Source organism: Myotis yumanensis, unplaced genomic scaffold, assembly GCF_028538775.1.
Source record: "Myotis yumanensis isolate MYYU_CA2020_CCGP unplaced genomic scaffold, mMyoYum1.0.hap1 SCAF_20, whole genome shotgun sequence".
In the NCBI taxonomy this organism is placed as follows: Eukaryota; Metazoa; Chordata; class Mammalia; order Chiroptera; family Vespertilionidae; genus Myotis; species Myotis yumanensis.
In genome coordinates, this window is record NW_027223771.1 from 11,619,213 (window position 1) to 11,633,440 (window position 14,228).

The 14,228-nt window shown below is 55.0% G+C and overlaps 1 protein-coding gene across 1 annotated transcript in view; it reads right to left on the reverse strand.

Moving 5' to 3' along the window:
• ADAMTSL3 (ADAMTS like 3) overlaps positions 1 to 14,228 on the reverse strand; it is a 135,808-nt gene that overhangs the window by 97,100 nt on the left and 24,480 nt on the right. Inside the window, exon 3 of the mRNA XM_070400445.1 lies at positions 9,038 to 9,157. Within this exon, the coding sequence (XP_070256546.1) occupies positions 9,038 to 9,157 (120 nt within the window). The remainder of the gene's footprint in view (positions 1 to 9,037; positions 9,158 to 14,228) is intronic.

Here is a 14,228-nt window from a genome sequence, read left to right on the forward strand (position 1 = left end):
AGGGGTCCGGGAAAAGGGGCGTTACCAGGTACCCAGACACTTCAAGGGGGTGTTACCTCAGAGGCAAAAAGACAGACAGGCTCCGTGGAGGCAAAGGCTGCCCTTGTCAGGGAAGATACCGGCCTAGGAGGTGACTCCCCCACCACTGCTTCTCGTTCAAGTTTAACGTCAGACCCTCCTGGGTGGTGACTTTAGGTCTGAGTCTGCAAGGCCGCCCGCAGGCCTCCCCTGAGCTGTCGGGTCAGCACGTGGCCCCTTTCGTCCACACCCCCAAATGCAATGAAGAGGGATATTGATGTCAGAGAGGAAGGTAGGAGAGAGAGAGAGAAACATCCATGATGAGAGAGAACCATGGATTGGCCGCCTCCTGCACGCCCCACACTGGAGATGGAGCCCGCAACCCGGGCCTGTGCCCTGACCAGGAATCGAACCCTGACCTCCTGGTTCAGAGGTCGATGCCCAACCCTGAGTCACGTCGGCCGGGCCAGATTTTTTTCTAATTAAGACAAATAAACTGGGGAGCATTCGGTGCAGGACGTGCGTGGGGAGAATTTCTATGCAAAGGTTGCCGCCTATGAGGGGGATAGTCTGCCTTCTCCATGGCAACACTCAAGGTCAGCCACAGAGGCAATGCCAACAACACCCCACTTTATTCACTTCCCTGCCTACGCCAGGGACCACAAATCAGCCTTAAGAGGTTCTTCACTTCAACAGACTTCAAGCCATATTCAAAGCACTCAGGTGTGGCCCTGGCCGGTGTGGCTCAGTGGATAGAGCGTCGGCCTGTGAACCGAGGGGTCCTGGGTTCCGTTCCGGTCCAGGGCATGGACTTCAGCTGCAGGCTCCTCCCCGGCCCGGGCCCTGGTCGAGCGCGTGCAGGAGGCAACCCATCCTCCTCTCACACCGATGTTTCTCTCTGTCTCTCCCTCTCCCCTTCACTCTCTCTAAGAATCAATGGAAAAATATCCTCGGGGGAGGATTAACAAAAAACATAAACAGCCCTGAACAGTTTGGCTCAGTGGATAGAGCGTCAGCCTGCGGACTGAAGGGTCCCGGGTTCGATTCCGGTCAAGGGCATGGACCTGGGTTGCGGGCACATCCCCAGTAGGGGGTGTGCAAGAGGCAGCTGATGGATGTTTCTCTCTCATCGATGTTTCTAACTCTCTGTCCCTTTCCCTTCCTCTCTGTAAAAAATCAGTAAAATATATTAAAAAATAATAATAAAATAAATTCTCCTTCGATTCTCCTTCGTGACCGACTTTCTGCGTAGAAAAACACAGGCTCTGTGCCAACAGTGCGTCGAGAATATCACCCAGACCGCACTGCAGGGCCCACGCCTTTAAACAGACTCCACGGAGCTCTGACAGTCACAGCGAGAGAAGCCGAGGGTGGTGTGCCTCTCACGCCCGAGCTGCTGGGATTGGCTGGCGGCCGGCTGCTCTGGGCACCCCCCAGGTGAAGAGAGGCGTTCTGCACGTCCGAGCTGATGTCACTGCGTTTGGAAGGGCTGAGAGCAAAATCTTAATTTCTTTCTTTATATATAGGCTAGAGGCCCGGGGCACGAAATCCGTGCAAGAGTAGGCCTTTCTAGAATGTTCTGTGGACCATTTGGTTCTTTTTTGTGTGTGTGGCAGTTTTTAAGTTATTATTTTTTTATTTTTTTAAATATATTTTTATTGATTTCAGAGAGGAAGGAAGAGGGAGAGAGAAATAGAAACGTCCATGATCAGAGAGAATCATCGATCGGCTGCCTCCTGCACACCCCCACACTGGGGATGGAGCCCACAACCTGGGCACATGTGCCCTTGACCAGAATCGAACCCGGGACCCTTCAGTCCGCAGGCCGACTCTCCATCCACTGAGCCACACCAGCCAGGGCAAGTTATTAGTTTTTAAAATCAGTACTTTTTCATGGAAACGTGACCAAAAAACCTGACACCGAATTTTGAGACCCATTAAAATAACAAAGTTTAATGACAAAAATAAAGAACAAGGAGAGACTAGGCCTTCCCTCCCCCGGCTGCCGGCACCAGCTTCCCTCCGGCACCCGGGACCCAGGGGGGACCCAGGCTTCCCTCGTCCAGGAGGTCCGGTCTAATTAGCATATTACGCTTTTATTATTATAGATTCTAGAGGCTCAGTGCACAAAATTCATGCACGGAGAGGGTCCCTAGGCCTAACCAGCAATCAGGGCTGACCTGTGGGGCGACCAGCGGGGTGATGGGCCCCCCCGACACAGGCCGCTGGGTCGGGGCCTGCAGGCTGGGGGCAGCTCCTGCATTGAGCGTCTGCCCCCTGGTGGTCAGTGCACGTCATAGCGACCGGTCCTTCCGCCCATCATTCCACCGTCTGGGGGATTTGCATATTAGGGTTTTATATAGACAGATGGATGTCAGAGAGAAAGGGAGAGGGAGAGAGAAACATCCGTGACGAGAGAGAATCATGGACCGGCTGCCTCCTGCACCCCCCACACTGGGGACCGAGCCTGCAACCCGGGCGTGTGCCCTGACCGGGAGTCGGACCCTGACCTCCTGGTTCACAGGTCGAAGCTCAACCACGGAGCCACATCGGCCGGGCAGCGTAAACTCTTTTTTAAGTGGAAATAACCCATCGCAGCTTTTAAAGAAGGGACCTGGGAGATGATTTAGCACCTTCTTCCTGCTCAGCTGCATTTCTGGAAGCTTCCATGACTGGAAAAGCCGAGCATCCACACGCTACACCACTGAGCTTGGGGGGGGGGGGGGGGTTTGCTGGGAAAGCTGTGCTGTGTTTCTTTTCTTTTTTAAAATGTTTCTAGGTTTCTTTTGTTTTGTTTTGTTGTTCATCCTCACCCCAGGATGCTTTTCCACTGATTTTTAGAGAGAGTGGAAGGGAGAGGGAGAGACAGAGAGAGACATCGATGGGAGAGGGACCCGTCGATGGGCTGCCTCCTGCACACGCCCTGACCATGGCCCAGGTCAGGGAGGAGCCTGCCACCGAGGTCCGTGTCCTTGACCGGAATCGAACCCAGGACCCTTTGGTCTGCTGGCTGACGCTCTATCCACTGAGCTACACCAGCTAAGGCTGGATTTTTTTGTTTGTTTTTGAAATATATTTTTATTGGTTTCTGAGAGGAAGGGAGAGGGAGAGAGAGATAGAAACATCAATGATGAGAGCCCACCATTGATTTTAGAGAAATAGAAGAGAGACCGGAACATCGATCGGCTGCCTCCTGCACGGCCGCCACCAGGGATGGAGCCCACAACCTGAGCATGGCCGGGAATGGAACTGGCAATGCTCTGATTGACACTCGACCACTGAGCCACACCAGCCAGGCTTTCTTTTTTTTTTTTAATCTTTTAAAAAAGGAAAGGAAATTATGAGAACTCAGGGCTGGTGGCGGTGGTGGGAGAGACTGGGATTCCAGCTGCTTGAACATGTGGGATGCTTGCTTTCGATAACAACATATATTAAGAGCCTCAAAAATATCTTTACTGCCCCGGCCGGTGTGGCTCAGTGGATAGAGCATCGGCCTGTGGACTGAAGGTCCCAGGTTCGATTCCTGGTCAAGGGCACACACCTGGGTTGCAGGTTCGATCCCCAGTGCGGGGCGTGCAGGAGGCAGCCGCTCCATGATGCTCTCTCATCATGGATGTTTCTCCCTCTCTCTCCTTCTCCCTCCCTCTCTGAGATCAATAAAAAGATATTTTTAAAAAAGAAGAAACAGCCCTGACCGGTGTGGCTCAGTGGATAGAGCGCCGGCCTGCGGACCGAAAGGTCCCGGGTTTGATTCTGGTCAAGGGCATGGACCTTGGTTGTGGGCACATCCCCAGTAGGGGGCGTGCAGGAAGCAGCTGATCGATGTTTCTCTCTCATCGATGTTTCTAACTCTCTATCCCTCTCCCTTCCTCTCTGTAAAAAATCAATAAAGTATATTTTAAGAAGAAGAACAAGGAGGAGGAGAACTCCTGGGATCCCGCAGGCTCAGGGCTGCGCTGGGCGCGATGACGCCCTCACCGAGGAATGAGCTCCGCCAACCCCGTGGCCGGCAGCCTGAAGCCACCGCAGCCGGGCCAGCAGCACCAGGGCCGCTCGGGTGGGTGGGGACCACGTGGACGGCGTGTTTGGTCCGCAGAGAAGATGGCCCAGTCCTCTCTGTATGCATCCAGGCCTGGGCCCACCCTTCCTTCCTTCTCTAGAAGGTTCCACGGCCGGGAGAGGCTCCCCGAGCTCAAGACTATTGTTGCATGAATCCCTGGGACTGTGGAGGGGTGGGCTGAGGCCGCCAGCTAGCTGACTGCAAGGAGACTCTGGCCAAGACCCTCGCCAGGCGGCCGGTCAGGAGGAGCTGGGAGCCAGCCCGACTCTCCTCCTTAGAAGGAATGTGTGAACCAACAGCGGGAGAGAAGGGCCTGGAGAGGAAGGTCTGTTATCACCCGATTCAGAGGAAAGACATGGCAAAGTAGTGGAGAAACGAGACCGGCCCGGCTGGTGTGGCCCAGTGGGTAGAGCGTCGGCCCTTGGACTGGAGGGTCCCGGGTTCGATTCCGGTCAAGGGCACAGGCCTGGGTTGCAGGCTCGATCCCCAGTGTGGGGCGTGCAGGAGGCAGCCGGTCCATGATTCTCTCTCATCATGGATGTTTCTCTCTCTCTCCCTCTCCCTGCCTCTGGGAAATCAGTAAAAATATATTTTTAAAAAAATAGAAATGAGATTACACAAAATTCCCTTCTTATCTCCTGGTTACTATTAGTATTAAGAAGTCACTCATGCCCTGGCTGGTGTTGCTCAGTGGATAGAGCGTCAGCCTGCGGACTGAAGGGTCCCAGGTTCGATTCCCGGTCAAGGGCACAGGCCCGGGTTGCAGGCTCCATCCCCAGTGTGGGGTGTGCAGGAGGCAGCCGATCCCTGATTCTCTCTCATTATTGATGTTTCTATCTCTCTCTCCCTCTCCCTTCCCCTCTGAAATCAACAAAAATATATTCAAAAAGTAAAAAAGAATTCATTCAGCCCGGCCGGTGTAGCTCAGTGGCTGAGCGTTGACCTATGACCCAGGAGGTCACGGTTCGATTCCCGGTCAGGGCACCTGCCCCGGTTGTGAGCTCGATCCCCAGTGTGGGGCGTGCAGGGGGCAGCTGATCCACGATTCTCTCTCATCATTGACTTTTCTCTCTCTCCCTCTCCCTTCCTCTATGAAATCAATAAAAAAAAATTTAAAAAAAATAATTCATTCAAACATCTCTTTCATACTTTTCCTTCCCACAGATTAGATGTAAAAAAATGTCGGAGCGAGCTGGAGGGCCCTTGGCTGGGCCACGGCCTGGCTGGCTGATCTTGGGAAAGACGGGGCTCAGGTGCCTCACCTGGAAAAGCAGGATTCCTACACCCCCTTCCCACTCCGCCTTGTACGATGCCAGGTGCCACACACCCCGCCCCGGCTCCCCTGGCAGTGGACATCGTAAGGAAATACAAACAGCAGAGAGGATTCTGAAAGGAGAACTCACACAGCCAGTCACCGGCATTCAGGGGAGAGAAGAGCCCATGAACTGGGACTCCTGCGATGATGTCATAATGCCTTTGATTTTAAAAATCTCTCTATATAAAAGCCTGTGTGACCACTATGACCGAATGACTGAAACGACCAGGTGCTATAACATGCACTGACCACCAGGGGGCAGACGCTCAAAACAGGAGCTGCCCCCTAGTGGTCAATGCACTCCCACAGCCAACCTCCCACAGCCCCTCCCCACCCCCAACTGCCCGGCCCAGATAGGCCCCGACTGGGACTGGGCGAGATGCCCCAATCAGCCCCAAATGCCGGTAAGGCCGAGGGACCCCGCTGGTGCAGGAATTCGTGCACCGGGCCTCTAGTGTGTGTGTGTGTGTGTGTGTGTGTGTGTGTGTATCCTATATAATAAAATTGACCCTAACAGCAGAACGACTGGGAGTGACTGGTCACTGTGACACACACTGACCACCAGGGAGCAGACGCTCAATGCAGGAGCTGCCCTCTGGTGGTCAGGGCGCTCCCACAGGGGGAGCTCTGCTCAGCCACAAGCCAGGCTGATGGCTGCCAGCACAGCGGTGGTGGTGGGAGCCTCTCCTGCCTCCTCAGCAGCACTAAGGATGTCCGAGTGCAGCTTAGGTCTGCTCCCTGCTGGTAAATGGACATCCCCTGAGGGCTGCGGGCTGCCAGAGGGATGTCTGACTGCCAGCTTGGGCCTGATCCCCCCGGGAGCAGGCCTAAGCCAGTAGGTGGACATCCTCCGAGGGGTCCCAGACTGCAAGAAGGCATAAGCCAGGCTGAAGGACACCCCTGAGTGCACAAATTTTTGTGCACCGGGCCTCTAGTGTATATATATATATATATATATATATATATATATATATATACTGTTTGATTGACTTCAGAAAGGAAGGGAGAGGGAGAGAGAGAGAAACACCAATGATGAGAGAGAATCATGGATCGGCTGCCTCCTGCACGCCCCCTACTGGGGATTGAGCTTGCAACCCGGGCATGTGCCTTTGACAGGGAATCGAACCGTGACCTCCTGGTTCATAGGTCAACACTCAACCACTGAGCCACACCAGCTGGGCTTTTCTGCCCGGGGACTCGAACCCTGACCTCCTTGTTCATAGACTAATGCTCAACCACTGAGCCACTGAGGCCGGGTGAAATGTTGGAACTTTGGATAAAAAATTGGTGTCGTCCCGCCCCTGGCCCTGACTCCCTGGGTGGCTCCCTGCCCGCGGCTGGGTCCCCTGGCCCACAGCCTGCCCTCACCCCGACCCCCCCACCAGAGCCCACTCAGCAGCAGCCTGGAGGATCAGGATTAATGGGGTGTCGCCCCCTCCCCGGGACTGGGACCCAGAGTTCCAGGGGGCAGCCCCCCTCCTTCCCCCGCCCCCACCCACTCTGCTCCTCCTCCTCCACCTTCATCAGCCTGTTCCGCTGCCTATGATTAAACCCTCTTCCCGCCTAGTTCCCGGCCCTCCGCCTGCTTCGGACGGTCCCACAGCCGGGCCCACTCCCTGCGGCCACATCCACACCCACCGAGTGGCCGACTGGCCTTCCCAGAGCTGCTCCCGCTGGAATCCCTCCCCCCTCACCCTCCTGCCTCAGCCGGGACCTGCCAGCCTTGCCCGCACCCGCGAGGACCTCGGGCCCTGGCCATGCCCGTCGCGGGCTGTGAGAGGAGAGCTGAGCCCCATCGTTCCTCGTGGCATGTGGCCCTGCAGGCGCCAAGGTCCGCCAGCCCCATCGCAGCCCCTCGTCACCTGCATCCCCTCCCCGCTGGCCCTCTGCCCCGTGAACTCAGGCCCCACCTGCTAGAAACCTCAGCATTCCGAAATGCTTTTTGGGTTTTTTAATATATTTTATTGATTTTTTACAGAGAGAAAGGGAGAGGGAGAGAGTTAGAAACATCGCTGAGAGAGAAACATCGATCAGCTGCCTCCTGCACAGCCCCTACTGGGGATGTGCCTGCAACCAAGGTACATGCCCTTGACCGGAATCGAACCCAGGACCCTTCAGTCCGCAGGCCGACGCTCTATCCACTGAGCCAAACTGGTCAGGGCTTGGCAATGCTTTTTATTTGTTTGTTTGTTTTCTTAGTCCTCACCCAGGGATATGTTTCTACTGATTTTTAGAGAGAGTGGGAGAGAGGGAGAGGCAGACAGAAACATCCATGTGAGAGAGACATGTCGATCGGCTGCCCCCTGCACGCCCCACACTGGGGATCGAGCCTGCAACCCGGGCCTATGCCCTTGACCAGAATCGAACCTGGGACCCTTCAGTCCGCAGGCCGACGCTCTATCCACTGAGCCAAACCGGTCAGGGCTTGGCAATGCTTTTTATTTGTTTGTTTGTTTTGTTAGTCCTCACCCAGGGATATGTTTCTACTGATTTTTAGAGAGAGTGGGAGAGAGGGAGAGGCAGACAGAAACATCCATGTGAGAGAGACATGTCTATCGGCTGCCCCCTGCACGCCCCACACTGGGGATCGAGCCTGCAACCCGGGCCTATGCCCTTGGCCAGAATCGAACCTGGGAACCCTTCAGTCCGCAGGCCGACGCTCTACCCACTGAGCCACACCAGCCGGGGCCAGCAATGTTGACATTCTCTGTTTCCAACGGCGTCGGGAGTGGCTACAAGACATGCATATCCTCAGCTGTTCAGGCATCAACGGGAAGTGCGTGGAGGAAGGAATCCGGGTCCCAGGTGCCAGGGTCTGCATCTCACCACCACAGCCGTGTTCTCTAACTGGCCTCATGCAGTGATTTAAACACATACACACCCACACATGCATGTGCACACATGTGCACACACATGCACAATATCATACACACATGCACACTCACGTGACATGTGCACACGCGTCCATACACTCGCACACATGCACACACACGTGCACTTGCGGACACATGTGCATATGTATGTGCAGGCTCACTCCCACTCATGCGCACGTGTGTGCACACAGATGCTCACACGCACGTGTGCACACACATGCACAACCCACACCATCATGTGCATACACCCACATATACTCACACACACGCACAACCTCGCACACATGTGCACACTCATGCCCACACTTGCAGACATGTGTGCCCACTCTCACACACATGCCCACACACGTGTGCATGGGTGTGTATGTACGCGCACATATGTGCGCACGGGCATGCCCACTTTGTTCCTCTCTAGGAAACAGACTTGGCAAAAAAAACCCACTTTGGTGCAGGTCAAAGTGCAGAGGTCAAAGAAAGGAATGCGCAATCAGAAAACAGTGCTTTGGGGCAACTCCAGTATCGCAGGATCAACCTGGCGATCGCCAGAGTGAACGGATCCATCGCACGTTCCGACAAACACGAGAAGCAGCGACTCTCAATTCGAGGTCCCGACCAGCGCAAGAGCCACACACTGTGGGGAAGGGTGGGTGCCCCGGGCGTCCGGGCACGTGGTGTGCGTGGTGCCCCTGGGGACAGAATCCTTCCGGCCTCACCTCTGAGGAGCCGTCTCCCGCCCGTTGGCACGTGGCCAGGCCAGAGGGAGGCGCTTACCTGGTCGTCATAGCGATAGGTGAGGAACTGCTCCCCGGTGGTGTCTTCCAGGAAACTCCCCTGGGGGGACAGCGCGAACTCGGGCAGGAAGTAGGTCCCCGGGGAGGTCTCTGCCGAGGTCTGAAAGGCAAGGTCACCGGTTACAAACGAGGCCCCAGCGGCAGTGCTGCTCTGTGTGTGTGTGTGTGTGTGTGTGTGTGTGTGTGTGTTCTATTCATTCATTCATTCATTCATTCATCCAGTTATCCTATATAATAAAAGCCTAATATGCAAATCGACCGAACAGCAGAACGACCGGTCGCTATGACACGCACTGACCACCAGGGGGCAGACGCTCAGTGCAGGAGCTGCCCCCTGGTGGTCAGTGCGCTCCCACAGGGGAGGACCGCTCAGCCAGAAGCCGAGCTCACGGCTGGTGAGCACAGTGGTGGTGGCAGCGGGAGCCTCTCCCACCTCCATGGCAGTGCCAAGGAGCAGCAAACAGAGCAGTAAGGAGCAGCGGGCAGGCGGATGGTAAGGAGCGAGGGGTCCCAGACCACAAGAGGGCGCAGGCCGGGCTGAGGGACCCCTTCCCCCAAGTATATGAATTTCGTGCACGGAGCCTCTAGCTTATTTATAAATCTTTATTGTTGGAAGTATGACAGGTGTCCCCTTTTTTTCCCAGTGACCCCTCCAGCCCGCCCCTGCCCCCCACCCCAGGATCTCACCCCCCCTATTGTCTGTTCCCATGGCCCATGGGTACGTGCGTACAAAGTCCTTGGTTGATCACCTCCCACCCACCCACCCTCCCCCGCCTTCCCTCTGAGGTTCCACCCTCTGCTCCACGCTTCCCTGTCTCTGGATCTATTTTGTTCATCCGTTTATTTTGTTCATTAGATCCCACATAGGAGTGAGATCATGGAACACGTGTGTTTCTCTGACTGGCTTATGTCACTTCAGCATGAAACTCTCCAGGTCCCTCCATGCTGTCTCCAAGGGTGAGAGAGCCTCCTTTTTCAGTGCTGCGTAGTATTCCACGGTGTAGATGTCCCACGGCTTTTTGTCCACTCGTCTGCGGACGGGCACAGAAGTGCCTCTCTTGGCTCAGGCCAAGGTGAGCACCCAGGCGTCTGTGCTGAGGCCACCCTGGTCCACCTCACACTGGCCCACCCAGTGTTTACTCCCTGACGTCCACCTGCCCCTCCATGGACCCAACCTGCTTACATCCTGTGGAGTTTTTGTCCATTGGGCCTCCTTCCCGAGGGGGAGCCGTCTACCTCAGCAATCCTGTCCCGACGCCCTGCAGCCTCTACTTGATTACCTCTAGTGACGGGGAGCTCCCTCCCTCCCAAGGCAACAGGGGTCTGTGAGGACCTAGCAAGCTCACAGACACCAGCTTGTCTGAGGTGGTGCGCGGCTCCCTCACTGAGCAGGAGGCACCCTGGCCGGTGACACCTTTGCCATCACCCCCCTCCCCCATCTGCCCTGTAAACACACACACATTCTAAGTTGTGCTCAGGAGCCCGAGCAGAGCGAGCATCTGCATCGCAGAATCACAGAATCAGGAGGCCCCCGAGAGGGGGCATCACCCCAACCCTCTCCCATAGCATCTTCGGGACTCGAGGCCCTTGGAAAAGAAAGCCGGGCAGAAGGAAACGCGGGTTTATTGAGCATCTACTATGAACTGGGAATCGTGACCACTGTCTCACCTCATCCCCACAGCTCCCCCGGGAGGGGCGTGGCATCTACACGGGAAGAAGCCTAGACACGGGTGGGCAGGTCATTGCCCCAGGGACACCCAGCCCCGCTCGCCTGAGGGCAGGATCCCCTCCGGCCCATTTCTCTCCCTCCCTCCCTCCGAACCTCCCTCCCTCTGAGGGAAACTGTCGGGGCGCACACGAGACTTGGTTGGAAAGTTTGTAAGGAGGACATTCCGAGAAAGGGAAGTTTGAAATTCTCTGTTATTTTTAGATAGTCCCTAATTCTGTAAATTGACTTGCTTTTCAGCCTGCTTGAATAATAGAGAAGATAAACTTAGCTGTCTGGCCTTGTAGGCTAGGTGGTCAGGTTTTTTGTGAGCTGAACAGAACTGTGTTGTGCTCCAAGTTACAAGCTGCCTGCAAAATATTTACATAGGGCTCTTTGTAACGCTTGCTAAAGGCCCGGGAAAACCCATATTTGGGAGACAAAGGGCTGAGAAGGAAATATAAAGGAAAGCTCCTGCCATATTGCTTTGCTTAGACTTTTGGAGGTGACCCCACTGAGACCGCTGGTGTAATAAATTGTGTAACTCTTTTTCTCTAAACGTTGCTTAGTTTTTCTCCGGTCTTCTGTAACGCTGAGAAACAGGAGGTGTGCGGAAGGCTGCCCGCCCTGTTTATCGGAATTCTGACCTAGGGGAGTGTCGAAGGCAGTGTCCCTAATTATTCCCTGACCTTTCCCAACGAGTCTGTGCACATGCAGACCCCTGGGCGTTTACTGGAATCCGTATTTTCAATCTTTGGGCGTCCTTGCTTAAAAGACACGGCAAACACATGTGTCCTCCCAAGATTACACACCCTACTGATCGTTTCTAAAAGATAAACTTTAGCCCTGGCTGGTGTTGCTCAGTGGCTAGAGCGTCAGCCTGCAGACTGAAGGGCCCCGGGTTCGATTCCAGTCAGGGGCACATGCCTGGGTTGGGGGCTCAATCCCCAGTGGGGGGTGTGCAGGAGGCAGCCAATCGATGATTCTCTCTCATCACTGACCTCTCTCTCTCTCTCTCTCCCTTCCTCTCTGAAATCAATAAAAATATAAAATATAAAAAATAAATTACCTCTTCCTTAAAAAAATAAAATAAAATAAAAAATAAACTTGATCTCAAACTGCTGCTACGATAAAAGCCCAACGAGGCAGGCGATTGAGGCTGTCTGGTCCCTTTAGCCAGGCGGCCCCTTAGCCTTCTCTTTCACAGAAAACATCATGTTGGAGTCATCCATTCATCCGTGGCTGGGGGTCTGCTGCTCAGCCCCGGGCAACAAACAGTCTCAGGAAAACCAGGCCCTCCTTGAGGACTAAGCCCCCAGCTCGCTCTGGGCCCGAAAGCAAGCGTCCCGCCCCCAACAGGCAGGGAGACCACACGTGGCTTTCTCACCCCGGTGGGAGGGGAGAATCCTGCCTAAATGTCAGGAGGCTTGGGGGGCAAGTGACTTCTCCCAGGACCCCTCGCAGGTTGGACCGAAGGGAAGGGAGAGGGAGGCCAGGCCAGGAAGCGTGCGGTCTTCCCAGGACACAGAGTGGAGCCGCCAGGACACACAGCCTCCTCCCAGCCACTGTCCCCAGCTGCCGGGTCACCGGGGACAGGGACGGGGTCGGGAGAGACCCAGACGGCCCTCCAGGGCCTGGGAATCGGAGAGTGGGGTGCAGCTGCCACCACCCCCCCGGCGGAAGGTGCTGACACGGCAGGAGGACGTGACTCTCGGGTGTCCCGGGGCTCGATCTACACCCTGTAAAGAACAGAGGATGTGTAACATCGGGGCTGGGAGGAGAGAGGAGTGGGGAGAGGCGGACAGCAGGAAATGGGACCCCGTGGGCCTCAAAAGTGAAGCAGTCACCAGGTAAAAAGACACGTGATTCCCACTGCATTTCAGTAACTTACACACTGCTCCTCGCTCGCCCGGCAGGTGTGGCTCAGTGGCTGAGCGTCGGCCTAAGAACCAGGAGATTCAATTCCCTGGCAGGGCACAGGCCCGGGTAGTGGTCTCGATCCCCAGTGGGGGGCGTGCAGGAGGCAGCCGATCCAGGATTCTCTCTCATCATTGATGTTTTTCTCTCTCTCACTTTCCCTTCCTGTCTAAAAATCAACAAAAACATATTTTATTGTATTTTTAATCCTCACCTGAAGATATTTTTCCATTGATTTTTAGAGAGAGTGGAAGGGAGAGGGAAAGACAGAGAGAAACCTCGATGTGAGAGAGACACATCCATGGGCTGCCTCCTGCACGCACCCCAACCAGGGCCCGAGCCGGGGAGGAACCTGTAACCAAGGTACATGCCCTTGACCGGAATTGAACCTGGGACCCTTCAGTCTGCAGGCCGATGCTCTATCCACTGAGCCACACCAGCCCAGGCAAAAGAATCCCACAGATTTAAAAAAATAAACTATATATATAAAACCCTAAGCAACCAAACGACCAGTTGGCCAGTCGCTACGACACACACTGACCACCAGGGGGCAGACACTCAATGCAGGAGCTGACCCCTGGTGGTCAGTGTGCTCCCACAGCCAACCTCTCGCAGCCCCAGTTGCTGGCCAGGCCAAGGGACCCCACCCATGCACGAATTTGTGCACCAGGCCTCTAGTAATAAAATAGAATAATTCCCCAAAATGGTACTTTAAAGTGAGAGAGAGAGAGAGAGAGAGAGAGAGAGAGAGAGAGAATGGCGTCACCAGCTCTTCCCCCTGCGCCAGGAGACACCCGCCCGGACACAGCCCAGACCCGGCTGGGAACACACTCCTGTTTACTTAAGGCCTTTCCCTCCTGCAGGAAACAGCTTGTCTGTGGGGTTCAAACCCTGCAGGCTGCCCCCTCGGCCTTCCCGGAGGGAAAGAGCCAGGACTGGGCTGTGTGCACATCCTCCCGACAGCCTCCGATTCCTCACCAGCCCGTGTGTTTTTCTGAGCTCAGGGCAGGAAGCCCTTGGTGTGTCTGGATGCTCACGCCCCTCGGAATGCTCTCTTCTTTATTTTATTTTTTTAAAAAAAATATATCTTTGTTGATTTCAGAGAGGAAGGGAGAGGGAGAGAGAGATCGAAACATCAATGAAGGGAGAGAATCATGGATCGGCTGCCTCCTGCACACCCCCTACTGGGGATGGAGCCCACAACCCGGGCCTGTGCCCTGACCGGGAATCGAACCCTGACCTCCTGGTTCCTAGGTCAACGCTCAACCACTGAGCCACGCTGGCTGGGCAGAAACAAAAAAGTTTTAGAAAAAAAAATCTAAATAATCAAAAGCTATCCTTGCCCTGACCAGTTTGGCTCAGTGGATAGAGCGTCGGCCTGCGGACTGAAGGGTCCCGGGTTCGATTCCTGTCAAGGGCATGTACCTTGGTTGCGGGCACATCTCCAGTAGGGGGCGTGCAGGAGGCAGCTGATGGATGTTTCTCTCTCATCGATGTTTCTAACTCTCTATCCCTCTCCCTTCCTCTCTGTAAAAAATCAATAAAATGT